The sequence below is a fragment of the Sesamum indicum genome, linkage group LG2 (assembly GCF_026168435.1).
Source record: "Sesamum indicum cultivar Baizhima isolate 11 linkage group LG2, ASM2616843v1, whole genome shotgun sequence".
NCBI classification, from domain to species: Eukaryota; Viridiplantae; Streptophyta; class Magnoliopsida; order Lamiales; family Pedaliaceae; genus Sesamum; species Sesamum indicum.
In genome coordinates this window covers 17,432,871-17,446,954 of record NC_142658.1, presented here as the reverse complement: position 1 = coordinate 17,446,954, position 14,084 = coordinate 17,432,871, and the positions used below count along the sequence as shown (strand labels likewise).

Genomic DNA, 14,084 nt, shown 5'->3' with positions numbered 1-14,084 from the left:
ATCTGGACCCGCTCCATTAGGAGTGGGTCTAAGACGGATTCTGTCGGGTACGGGTCTAATTGCCACTCTTAATCGGACATACATAATGAATAAAAAAATATAATTTTCCCCATATATATATATATATCTATACACACACTTGTGTGCGAGTAATGCGAATTCCTTTCAGTTGTTGTCAGCCAAAAACTTTTTTTTTTTTTTTAATTTTCATATATCTGTTTCATATCTAATTTAATTCATCATATCTGCAATTCATGCATTCCAGATAGCATACACATTACTAAATTATACAGAACAATTAAAAAAAAAACCCATGAAAAAAAAGTAGTAATTAAATCACTTGATTTTTAGATACCACTACCACCATTAGTGCTTGGCCACATAAGAGTAGCCCGTTAGATTGGAATATTGCTTACCATTGATCAAAGTCAACAACATATATTAAATTGCTAATCATTGTTTAAATGGGGTTATGATGCTTAAGCTAGTGATATTGACTCTTTAATAATTCGATAATTAACTACGTAATCTCTTGTAATTTGAACAGTTCTAAGATATAATTTACAAGCATTTATGAAAATAAAAAATAAAAAAAATTGTTTGTATTCAAGTTGCTGCTACTTCATTCTATGCTCGTTACATAACAAGTGATTGTGATCTAGTGGTTAACGTCGAACGTCCGTGGATTCCGAATTCTTGTTAAGGCAACGGTGGGGCTGCGCCCAGCAGCAAGCAAACCATCAAGCAACATGGGCTTCGGCCACAGCATAAAGAGCAAAAGCCTAACAGCAGCTTTATGGGCTATAATTAACCCATCACTTTTTGCACTATCCTCATCCAACAAAGACTACATAAATTTCACTCAATATATTTTCTCTTTATTTGAACCATTTGACTTTCAAGTAATTTGATTATTATGCATGATACAGTTTTTCTCTTATTTTCTACTAACTTTATTTCTAAATTAGTAATTAATTATATTAAAAGTAAAATATTGCAACATCGAAAAAATGCAAATTTTATTTTATATTTGGAAAATCTATAATTATAAAATTTAAATTCTTGAATCTAATTGTGGGGTTTTGCCACATTTGATGGTCATGAATAAAGATACTCGTCTCCTATATCTTTATTATATTAATTAATTAGAAGAAAATTACTACGGTAATTGTATTTATCGTACCTGGTTATTATATTAGCTATTATTCCAAAATGAACTTTTTATAATATTAAAAATAAATGCACTAAATAATACAAAAAAGAATAAAAATATAATAATCTTGGCTAAAATAAAGACAAAATATATCGATTGATATTTATGCAAGTTTTTATCAAGTATATTTGTTGTTTTTTATTTCAAAACATAGGGGTAAAATGATTATTACTTACAGAAATAAAAATAATCGAGAAACATCACTTGATTAACAAAATAATATTAATGGTGAAACTTGGATACCATCTAATTATTTATAATTACTTGATATACCAAAATGATATTAACAACAAAATTCAGATATCAATATAAATTTTACCCATTCAAACAATCACCATTCATATTTTTATGTGTTTTAAACGCATTTCAATCGCTATAAATTTATAATTTAAAATTCACAATAACTTTTGTTCATCTTAAAAGTAACACGAAACATATTATTATTGTTCATTTCCAATGATTTTTAACACTCTCCAAAAACACTATCCACATACTTCAAAATTTTCAAAAGTTAAATTTATTTTCCAACCCATTCAAATCTACCTAATAAAGTGATGAAAAAATGAAACAACCAAAGGCAATTTCAGTTCCCGCCACCGCCCACTGTGCGTTAATTTCCTCTGGTGGCTCTCCAAATTAACGGAAATGCTTACTTCCGCTAATCCTAATCCTATATAGCAAATGTTATAGTTCCTGAATCTTCGATTTTAAAAATCGAATCTGGCGAAGCACAAAATCGGTTGAAATGGAGGATGCTCAGCGGTGGAGCGTGACGTACACCAAGCACGTTAAGCAGAAGCGCAAAGTCTATCAAGACGGTTTTCTAGAGCTTCAATCCTCTCGCCATAAGGTTTTTCCTAGTGCTTCTTCGTATATATGATTTATGTACGTATCTGAACTTTATTGTTCAGAGGATATCTTCTCATCACTTAGGTATCACCGAAGTTCTGTATGTCGCTTTTTGTTTTTGCTCGTTTGGTTTGAGCGTATGAGGTTTTAATTTCTGCATTTTATTATTTGCACTTCTGGTCAAGCTGAATGTTTGCCTCGCTCCGGTGAAAATTGGCTGCCTTTGCTATTATTTGGTAAAGTTGCTATTGCATCGTTAATGTGATTTAAATCTTTCACCAGAACTACTCTCGTCTCTAGCTCTGTAGGTATGGGCATCCGTGTGTTTGGGTGATAGTAAAAAGAATGTGGAAGTTTTGAACCTTATTTCTGAGTTATAAATACATGATTTTGATTTTTACCTTCGGATAATCTTATCGAACTTGTTGCTAATACCTTTGAGATCATTTGATCAAATTATTATTTTTTAACAGACAAAGCACACAATTTTCACATAAGTCTGGTTTTTCTTTCAATAAATGTTGTAGCAGAAACCCTGAAGCGATTGTATTTGGTTCCTTTTCTCTTTTTATTCTAAATGGAATTAAATTTTCGCAAGTCTTGTGAGTAGAAGGGTTAGATGTTGCTCCTTGATTAGCGTGTGGGTTACGTTATTCACATTAGAAGCTAAGGGCTGTAGAAGTTTCATAGAGAAAGGTTGTTATTTGGTTCATTATTTTCTGTGTCTGGAGGACTGAAGTGAAATCATAACATGAACCATTAGTTAAATGCTTTCATCAATCAGACTATCAGGCCCAGAATTCGTTCAGATTTTAGGTAGCTTCAGCCACGAAAGCATTGGCATGGGCTATGTTTGCTTCATATTTGAAATGGCTTATGCGGTTTATGATTTTTTGTATTTAATCATAAACAGGTCATGCTCTTAGATGAATGGGACAAACTCTTGGAAAGTAGATTTGTAAAGAAAGATGATGTCATAAAATCTGGTGAAACACTGGCTTTTGATTGCTATCTCGTTGACATTGGTGAACTATGTGGAGGCTGTAAACCTACATCTACTTTGAGTCAAGGAAAAGACGGGAAAGTTGAAGAGAAATCAGGATCACTTTACAGCTCCAATTCACAGAGTAATTCAGTTTCTATTGGTATCATCGCAATGTTTATGTTCCTTTTCTTTTTTATGAGATTTGTTTTTTCTTTTTTGTTAAATTATTTGGAAACATGAGAATCCTTAGTTGTATGCATATCATTCTTCTGCCAACTGACCCTAGAATATGTTTCACTTGAAAGATAGGAAATCTGCATTTGGGAGGAGGAAAGAACGAGTGCTTTGCTTAAGCCCATCGCAAAAAATGATCAGAGGTTTGTTTTATCTATTGTTTTATTTTCAAAGCATTATTACTGGATCATATTTTATCCACATCTTTTTCCATCGGCAATATCGCATTATAAGTTCTCTATCAAATTAGATGTGGGAGGGGTGGCAGCTGCTAAGATTTGCATAAAGGCCTTTGATGTCTGAGTAAACATAAGCCTGAAAAAGCTTAGTTATTACTATATATTTTCATGAATGGAAGCTTAAATGCTGTCCAGATGGAGACAGCCTAATTAATGTTCTAATACTCACAATCTGTTTTGACCTTGTAGATTTCAAGAAGAGTGAAATGAACAAGTTTGGTTCTTCACCAAGTTGTATGGATACAACAAAAAGCAGTACAACAGGTGAGTTGTTAGCTTAACCATGCATCCAAAATTATTATAATGGTATGTGCACTGTTAGATATTAGAAATTGTTAAGTTTTTTTCTCTATTCTATTAAAAGACCATGAACAATTGCACCAAGGTCATTTTTACTATGGTCTAACAGTTTCTATTTTTTCTACTAAGAATGGCAGGTCTTGTACACGACACAAATAACTCAAAAGGCAAAGAAATTTCACGATGGCATTTTACAACTTCTAGTTCGTGGATCGCAAGGGAGGCAGGTATTATGGTGATACACCATCTTTATGTGAAGCTATAGATTCAGTTTTCAGTCTAAGGGAAGAGGTGGTATCTGTTCTTTGCAAAGTTGTTCTCTGTGAGCATACCTTTCCCATTCTTAGTTGCGTTTCAATATATTCTACAGGTTGACAGCTAGTTTAATTTCAGTCTGCAACTGGTTGGACTTCCACACATTCCACAACAACTCTGATGTATATTTTTGGGGTATCCATTATTAAAATGAGATGTTGAAGTGGTTTTATGAATATGTTTCCAGATGGATCCTAGTTCCAAATTATCTCTTGACCTAAAACAGTCTGTAGGACAGGCACAAATCTCAACTGGAGGCAGTGTCTAGGGTGCAGGTGGGGGTGGGGGTGGGGGGAGGTTTTAGTTAGATGGCCAGTAAAGTAGTTGAAGGAGAAAAATCCAGGAGAGAACAAACTATAAGCATAAGCGCCAGGTTTCTGACACTTGGAATTGTAAAAGTTAGACACAACAGGAATACAAGCATTATGACTGGAGAAGCTTGCAGAAAATCGTTCTAAATAGGGTGGTGATTAAAATATAGTGGGAAGCAGAATTATCAACTGTTATAAGTTAAATCACTGACAAGGGTAGCTTTGAAGAAGAACATTTTCCTGCATTTTGTTACGATTCGTTTTCCCCATTACCAAGGGCCTTCTCTATTCTTCTCTTTTTCCCCGGCCCTGAGCTTCAAGTTTTCTTTCAAAGATATATTCCAATATACAGTATATACTTTGTTAAAGGAAGAAGAAGATGAAGAACAAAAGGAAAAAATGTCTGATTCGTGGTTGATACTAAGTTACTAACATCTCTAACCTGTTGGAAAGTGAAACTTTGATTTGATTGACTTCTAATAAACATATTTACACTTATACCACTGTTTTTCTCCAGTAGTCATATGTCAAGATATACTTCTGTATGTCAGTTGTTATCCGGGTTACTCCAACTTAGTTCTAAGCTAGTTGCATGAGGCCAGCCATATTTAGTTCTGTGGTTATAAGTAACGTGTTTCAGTTAGATATATTTTTTCCTGCAATTCATTGTTATCCACATCCTATTTATCATGCTCATGTCGTTTCTAATTTATTTGCTTTCAGGTTATGTTGTATGACACTGACAGGAGACAATTGGATAGCAGGTTTCTGAAAAAGGATGAAATAGTTTGTTCTGGTGAATCACTATCATTTGAGGGTCATTTAGTGGAGATTGGAGAAGAGGAAGGAGATCATAAGCCTGTAACTTACTCAAACCTTCAGGGAAAATACTGCAAAGTAGTTGGAAAAACTGATCTAGCTAATCACCAAGCAAAAATCCCAACCAATAACAAATTTCCTGCTGGTAATCCTCTCCTCCCCATCTAATAGTCTTGCATTTTGTAAAATTCAACAGTTGTATCTATTCTGTTTGGAAACTGATACTCTGTGTTTATAACGATTGTTTAACTCCTGTTTTTGCTTTATTTTCAATTTAGTTAACTGTTTAACATTCTTGACCCATCTTATCTCAAATGATTTGGATGATTGAATAGTTAGTGCCATTTGGCAGTACTAAAACTTGCCTCATCTTCTTGCCTGTGTTAAGTTTTTAAAATGTCAGATCTAGTTTTCTCAAGGAGCTCAGGTAACATTTTCCTGTTTACAATGTTCACCGTTGGATTTGACTTACCTGTTACTTCAATACGTAATGGGTGTTGCTGCTCTCATTTGTCACCTACCTGCTTTGCTCCGCGCATCAAAGTTTAATATTTGATTTCATTACAAGGAGTCCAAATAGGTCTGTTGTCTCAAACTTTGTCAAATGGCGACAGTTTTTGTTGCTGTTATTTGTCTCAGTAATCTGAGATCTTAATACTTCTTCCAAAATTTGTGCGAGTGCTCAACATGCATTTTACTGGTAAACTAAAACTTAGCAACTCGTGCAGCCCTCTCTTGTGTTATTACTTGGGAGATTTGTCTCTGTGTAACCAATCATCCTATCTGATATATAACATCTCATTTTGACTACAAATTTTGGCTTGGATGTTCAAGGAAAATCTCCAGACAAGACCTCCCCAGCAAAACTTAATGACCTTAATGATTCAAGCTCCAAGGTGCAAAATGCCAAATTATGTAGGAGCAACACTGCAAATGAGCGCAGGCGTGCTGGTAAGAAAAGCATTACCAAACTAGTATACAATAAAAACAACCTTTTTCCCCTTGAAAAGTGTAGGTTCTGTCAGAAAATCGTCTTCTTTGCTTTTCTCATATAACCTATTATCTGATTTCAGTCTAGTACTTCTAGAAACTATGATCTCATCATTTATGTTCGTCCCTTTTGATTTTGTATTTTTAGTTTATTTTCTATTTATGAGATTATGTAGCTCTTTCTCAAGCAAAGTTATGACTGTGCTATGCACTATGTAATGATATCATGCATAAAGCAGTACTGGTGTGAGCCAGTTATAACCCATTATCCAATAAGCAATTTGCATTTCCCTGAACAATAGCAACGTTTTCTTTTCCCAGCTAATATCAATAACATTGGAATACGTATTTTGAAATAAAGACACGTCAGTTCGTTGTCCATCACTAAGATCAAAGTTGTTCTATGATAAAATTAGTTGCACCTTTTGGAACCAAGATTCACCAAGCATAACACTAAGGTTTGGTTACTGGGAATATTTGCAGGATTACATACTGTGATTTTGGTTATGGATATTAAAAACTGGTGCTAAGACTGACAAATTTGCCTTTAGTATCTTGCCTTGGGATGACTACATAATATAACTTTGTTCACTTGCATACTTGATTGATTACAATGTTCCTGGAAGACTTTGCTAAATTTTGATTTACTCATGCTGTTATGATCTATGATTTTTCATGAAGTTCCCTAGATTACTGCAAATATAACTTATTACTATTTTCTTTCCTATCTCTCCTAGTTTCTCTTGAAACTTTTCTCTTTAATTTCCACGGAGAGAAACATTTTATTTCCGGCATTTCACGTATAATATCTTTCCATGCATTTCACTTTCTGTTACATCTGATCAATCACGGGAGAACAGGGAATTACTTTTCCTCGTTAAGCTTCCAAATAGTACAGATAAGCATTTATATATTACTTTATCTTTCACTGAAACACTGCGGTCTGGTTCTACCAAGAATTTATTGAGAAAGTATAAGAAATAAAAAAAACATGAAAAACTCTTATAAGTTGTCACATTATACATTGCATCTAGGATCTGTTTATAACATCCAAAGTTAATTTTTTTATTTAATTTTAGACCATCTCAAGCAATGTTTCATGTTATTTGAAACTGATAGTTTTTATTCTCTGACAGTCCATGACATCTTGTCCATTCTCAGACAACCAATTCATAGAAAGGTCACAATGAATGAACCATCAGTGGAGGAGCAACCTGAGCTGTATTCTTCAGATGTTCGTTCTGATAACAAGAATTCTATAAAAGAATTTGCTGAAGAATGCAGCGGAAGTGCACGAGAGGAATTGAGAGAAAAAACCTCAGATCAGGATCATGGAATCAAGGTTTTAAAACCTGAAGCTGTTGAAGTTCTCGTTGCTGCTGAAACATGCACAGTTTCTGAGAATGGAAGAGAATCTCAAGCTAGGTCCTCTGATTTCTGTCTCAGGTATGTATACACGTGAAATAGCATACAGGAAAAGAAAAATTGTTGAAGACTCGTGACACTGTTTGAACGTGGAAGATGCAGTATCTCAGCATTGCTTCTTTTAGGAATTGAAACATTATTTATCCATATCAAGATTTCATGGACTTCATGAGCAAATCAAGGGAACAAAAGGATGTGTTATGAATGATGTATGAAGAGTACCTTGAGCTAGTTCCAAGGAGTTCATATAGAAGAATCTCACCTCTATAAGAGTGTGGACTCTAGCTATTTTGTTCTTTGATGTAGAGATCACACTTCTCACACAAAAGTAAATTTACTTTTGCACACTTCTCGCACACAAAGTAAACTAACTTTCCCTTCAGAGATCAGTATTTCCCTAGCTTCCAAAGGGTTATTAAAGAGTTATTATTCCTAAAGTAGCGTAAACTTACAAATGAGGTGATTTCGAAAATGCTTTTTCTAATCATTGCACCTAAATGCAATTATGTTGCACTTCTAGAAACTGGAAACCAGATTTCTTCAGCTGGGTGCAAACCCTTGTATTAATAGTCGTCTACTGGTGTACAAGTATTATGAATGGTCTACCTGCCTTCAGTAATACAGGAATTGATGCATATACTTACTAAATTAAATTTTTCTTTATTACAGATCAGGAACAACAAATCATACAGTATGCATCCTTGATGTAGAGTGCACTGATCACAATAAGTTGATGGCAAGTTCTTTATCTGAGGATGTTCATGCCCTGGTAGCTGTTGCATTGGATTCTGAACAAGCTCCAATTGAATCAGCAACACTCACCAGATCAAATGAAAATGAGGAACCTGAAAGTCCCCCTGAAATATGTCCATATGAAGGTTTAAGTTACTTCTATAACATCGACCAACATCTGGCTATTTGGATGCTTTAATCATTGTTTTCTTGCAGATATCATGTCTGAACCAAATGCTGCAGCAACAAATGTTTTGAGCTCCAGTAAATTACCCAAGGTGAAATCTGGAAACTCAAATTCTATTTTATGGTTTCGTGTCTTAGCTGAGTTTTAGCATGTGATATGTGTGATCTGTACCGTCCTCTCTGTATGGAACTAAGGAAAGGTGTTGGATCATGTGGCCATTAAAGACTCTTAAAAGAGTTAGATACAAGACCAAGAAAGTAAAAGAAAGACTAGGAAACATTAAGTGTTCCAATCAAAGCATAAATGTGAAGTTCCATGATCACAAAAAAGGAAATTTTATTGATCACCTGTGAATTTGTTGGATTTCAATAGCCACCTAATGCAGAATGGTCTCTCTCCATATTTCTAACTTGGATCTTTTTGAAGTCTGGATCTGATAATAAGAAATAAATTTCTTCTTGCTAGTCCTGGAAAGACAAGGGAAACAGTTCCAGATGCCATGAAGCGGCCTCCAGTGTTAGTACTATGCGTTCAAATGATTGTACATCTCATGGTCTCTCTGGTACTGAAGACAAAACACTAAAGCTGGATTTCCATAAAAAGGACAAGGATGAGTTCCCGAGTTTCAATCTTGGATTTTGAAAAGAACCAAAACACAATTCTGCCAGCAGTGACAATCTCTCTGAACAAAGTGTTCTTGTGAATACATGCAGCTTTTCAAAGATTGAAATGAATCCGCCAGACCACCATCCTTTCAGATGTCGTATGTATGAAAAGAATGAGGATTCGAGCAGGTTGGTTAGAGTTCAAACTTCCTGTTGAAGCCAATGACATTTGGCCTTGAAGGTCTTAATCGTCCTACGACAAGATTGTAGTTTGTGATGTCACTGGTCCCGTTGTAATATTGAACTTTGACGCTACAAATTCGTTATTTTGCCCAAAGACTTGTATATGCCAAAGTACACATCTCGGAATCTCGTGTAAAATGCTTAAGATTTTCACCATATCTATCTCTTAACATTTGATGACATAAATTTCCTAATGCCTTGTGTTGTTCAGCCGCCCCAGTTGCTTTTCTATGATTCCTTAGCTATGTGTTTTACAAATGGTTACATTTGGTGCTCGTCTCAAAATATTTGTGAAGCCTTTTGCATTATGATATCTTCTACTTTAGATGGAAGAATTAAAATTTTAGTATCTAAACTATACCACTTATTTTGTCATAGTTTTCAAACAATTCGAGGTTAGAGTATTAGTTCTCGAAGTGTAATATTTTTTACACTTTTTGGAATTTTTTCTTAAGTGTCCTCCAAACATGTGGGAGAATGTCGTATCTTTTGCATGTGATCCAGCTGAGGGGAAAAAAATGATTTTCCCCATGCGAAAATAGGTCTTCTTCAAGGGTTTCTTCCCAGCCTTCCATTTGTCTCCATTTCAACTCTTCACAGCTCCATTTCTCTCCATTGGCAAAGGAAAACTTAAAAAATGGGTTCAAACAGCACCGGATTTTTCGTAGATTCTCAAGCAAAATGTTAATGCGTGTCCAAGTGAGTAGTTCCATCTTAGGCAACATGAATTACGTACATTGTTTCATCAACACTACATTGTCGACATTAGCCAAGTTTATTCATACTATTGGCTTAAACATACAATCAAACTTCTACACAAGATACATAGATATCTAGTCAGGGAAGGGAGCCGATTGAAATTCCATGCCTTATTGATTGGGAGATAGTGATGGAAGGACCATATTTGTATCGCGCAATATCAAGCTAACAAGTGCATGCTATTTTTACTATTTTTTTTAGTGATATGGACCGTTGTTAAACGACTACCCATAGTAATGAATTTTCTTATATTAATATGATTTGTTGATTAACTAGATGTGATTTTAATTGATCTAGTGTAAATCAATTGCCAAATTAAATTATGTAGTGACCAAACCCAATTTTAATTAAAGTTGAATTTAAAGAATCGTACACAAATCTCCAACAAAGTAAAAGAATCAATTGTTGATTTTAGAAGAAACAAATTAATTTAAAATATTTAAATTAATCATATTTGAGTAATTGAATTATTCAAATATAGAGTACCTATATGACAGAAGGCTCAATGATTTAATTAATATGATTAACTGGCGATGAGTAGACTTGATAATTTAATAAGATTAATTTCCAAATTTTATTAGACTTGGGCTTTAATTAATTAGATTTAGTTAAAAGTCGAAGCCCAATATTTGAACCCATTGAAAAAAACTTATGAGAGGTTGAGGAAAAGTAAAGTGTTTATTTTGTAGAGAAAAAGAATCTAAGGCTAATTAATAGCTATTGTTCTTAGCTTTCTTCTAGTATAGTATATGATACTATCTTCTACACTTCCAATTCACTAGCACGTAGAAGAAGACAACTTCGTTGGAGGTGGTGTGGATACCGACAGAGGGAACGTGGTTTTGTTCTTGCATTGAATTCGAAAAGTTTAAAAAAGACTAAAGTCTATGAATTCCCAAATGGTAACAACTCGTGGTTAAATTAATTCATATCAGTTGGCCTTGCAATTTTATTTTTTATAAGTGCTTGAATGTCCGCGCATGCAGACTTTGATCCCATTTAGGTTTATATGTAAATTTGTCTTTTTACGTTTTCGCTGCATTTGATGATTCTCGAATTGTATCTGAACCTTTTAAACATGACCTGACACTTTGAACTTTTTGAGACGTCTGATAAATCCTTTGAGACTTTAAGTTCTCGTTACCATCATCAAGGCCCCAAATTTGGCGGTAGATGACGTGAACCTTGCACTCTAGCTATTGAGACTTTGATTGGAGTGAAATCTATCTTGAAGCTTACAGTCCATACCACTTAAGACGTCAGTTTGATTTCTGGCAAGATTCCCAAGCAACTTGAAAAATGAGGTTTTAATTTGCAATTTGAGGAAGCATGGACAGTCTTAGCATTAGTATGGGCTCGTTTGGAAAGTTTTCTTTATAGAGGTTCTTCTTATGGATCTTGTGTTTGTTTGATAGTCCTATTTTCTGTTTAGATTTGTCTGGTCTAACCTTTGATTTGAACCACGATGATTTTCTTCAGTAAGAGGATTTATGAAACTCTTGGGTAAGAGTGATTGTTCTTCTTCTGCCTCTTCCTTTGCTTTTGATTCTCCTAAATATCATTATTATCACAACAGAGAGTTTTTTTTTTAAATCTTTTCTCTCAGTCTCATCATATAATTTTGGATGGATGCTTAATAACACAAATCTTTCAATTTATCTTTGAGGAAAGGTATTCTCCTTACTATTGAATTCAGTTGTCTTTAAGGTATTTTGTATAATTGGATTAATATTTCTCTCTGTGGACTACAAATCTTTGCAAAAAATATCGGGGCAATTATTTCGGTTGCTATTCCATTTTGAAAGACATACTTGTTGAACCAGTAGATATATTCATCTACTGGACAAACATTCCTTAAATCGAGGCCAAAGAGCGAGAACTCTCTAACCTTCCTGCTCTGCTTCCTTGAAGTATTTATCTCCAAATGAAATGTATCTTGATGAACCTTCCGAGTTTTTTTTTTTTCTGTGATTGAGCTTCTGGATTCTCAGACCACAATACTTGCTCTGGTGTCTTCTGGGATACTGTCTCATTTAGCTTTCATGGAACCTTCCAAGTTTAACTCCAATATATGCATGAAGTTCTCCTTGTCGAGTTCCAATGTGGTTGCTACTATCTTCATGACTGCAAACCCATTTATCTATCAACTATTCAATAATTCAAAAACGATAAACCCAGACTATGTATAGTGTCATATGGATGCAAAGTTTGGAGGATTGTTCTGGCCCATGGTGTATTTTCAAGCACCTTTTTTGAATTCTGCCTTGGATTTTCTCTTAGTCTAGTTTTGACAAAAGTCGGGTGGTGTTGGTGTGGAAGTCCTCACTTTCTCTCATTGGCTGATCCTATGAGAGGTTATTTGAACATGTACTTTCCTCCTGCGGTGGTAGTGCCGAAGTGATGTTATACGTTTGGACGTTAACTAAATCCACAATCCCAAGTTGGGAAAAGGATTCTGCTAACTCTTGTAGATATGATAAATTTACCATTGATTATTTCCATTATTTTATGGATCTGATGGAATAAAAGACTAGATCTTCTCAGACGTCTTTGGCTTTGGAATCTTTGTTGCTTTTCTCTTCTGATATAATAGAGGTACTGGTCCAAAAACGTCTCTAATTCATTCTTGATATCATTTGGAGATTTTAGGGGTATTCCTTTGATTTTTCTTCAGATCTATGACTTTGGCTTTCAGATATATAAGATCCTTGTATTGATTTGGGAGGATCTTAAGGATCTCGTTCATCCTTTGGCTCAAGAAGTCTATTTTTATAAGTAAATGGATTAACCTATGCCCATAGTCTTAATTTGTCTTTTGGATCTCTTAGATATTGAGAGAATTTTGAAATACCTGGGTCAATTTCTTTCATCGGTTCCTTTTATCATTTTTCTAAAGATTGCATTGTTTGAGAAGTTTACTCGATCCGTCTTGCCTTGGTGGTATTCTATGATGGACCGTGGTGGATTGTAGACATTCGTCGTATTTCCTGGTAGTGTATCTCGAGTGTGGTAGATCTGCGTCCATCCTCTTTTCCTTCTTTTGTAAGAAGATTCCAGTCATTTCTTTGTGGTGTAACGTTCATCATCTTGAGAAATTTCATAAAGAAATTCCCTTTATGTATTTTCATAGTCTAAAAATATTCTTTGTTTTTATTGTACCTTGAATTTCCGTTTGGTTCCATAATTTGAAAATGTCCTGTTAGGAATTAAAAGGGTGAATAACAATTTATCTTCCTGTGATGTTGAAAATGAGTAAATTGTCCCCCTACGAAAAATAAATAACAATTTACCTTCCTGTGTTTTAAAAAATGAAGCAATTTACCTCCTTAGGTAGGAAGTAAATTGCTTCATTTTTTAAAAAATAAGGGGGTAAATTGTTACATTTTAAAAAATACAGAGGGATAAATTGCTATTTTATTTTCTATGAGGGGGTTGTTTGCCTATTTTTCGTCACACAGATAGGTAAATTGCAATTTACTCGGGATTAAAATATCTATATGTAGTATAAACAAATATTTCTTTAATAGAACCTAAGCTCTGATACCATTTTCAAGCCATGATATTTCATCTGCGAGAAAATCAAACTTAATGGACTAAAAATGATATTATCAAAAGATAGGTATGGTCTTGAAATTGTCAATTTAGAAACTAAAAATTATAACTTTCATAAACTACAGTATCAATTTTGCCGGTTCTTCTATTATATGGGACTAAATCAGGATATTTTAGAAAATATGGCACCGAAATCACAAAGTGCCACATAGTACAGTACCAATTTTGCATTTATCCACAAATTGTAGGTTCTATGGTCATTTCTTTTCTCTCTTCCCAGTTTAACTGAATTTTGTTAAAAAAATTAATCAAAAAACCAATATAAA

At 34.2% G+C, this 14,084-nt stretch overlaps 1 protein-coding gene across 2 annotated transcripts; it reads left to right on the top strand.

The window, feature by feature from the left end:
• The first annotated feature begins 1,713 nt into the window (after nucleotides 1-1,713).
• On the top strand, nucleotides 1,714-9,649 carry LOC105156023 (uncharacterized). Of its 2 annotated transcripts, none has more exons than XM_011072047.3 (11): nucleotides 1,714-2,063; nucleotides 2,976-3,207; nucleotides 3,353-3,424; nucleotides 3,710-3,784; nucleotides 3,950-4,047; nucleotides 5,170-5,410; nucleotides 6,100-6,216; nucleotides 7,392-7,701; nucleotides 8,350-8,558; nucleotides 8,629-8,690; nucleotides 9,065-9,649. In XM_011072047.3, the coding sequence occupies exons 1-11, from the start codon at nucleotides 1,959-1,961 to the stop codon at nucleotides 9,239-9,241; spliced, it is 1,698 nt and encodes a 565-aa protein (XP_011070349.1). In that variant the 5' UTR covers nucleotides 1,714-1,958; the 3' UTR covers nucleotides 9,242-9,649. The 2 variants fall into 2 exon arrangements, with proteins under 2 accessions (XP_011070349.1, XP_011070350.1); XM_011072048.3 differs by having other exon boundaries at nucleotides 1,715-2,063; nucleotides 2,976-3,189; nucleotides 9,065-9,648.
• Nucleotides 9,650-14,084: the final 4,435 nt, after the last annotated feature.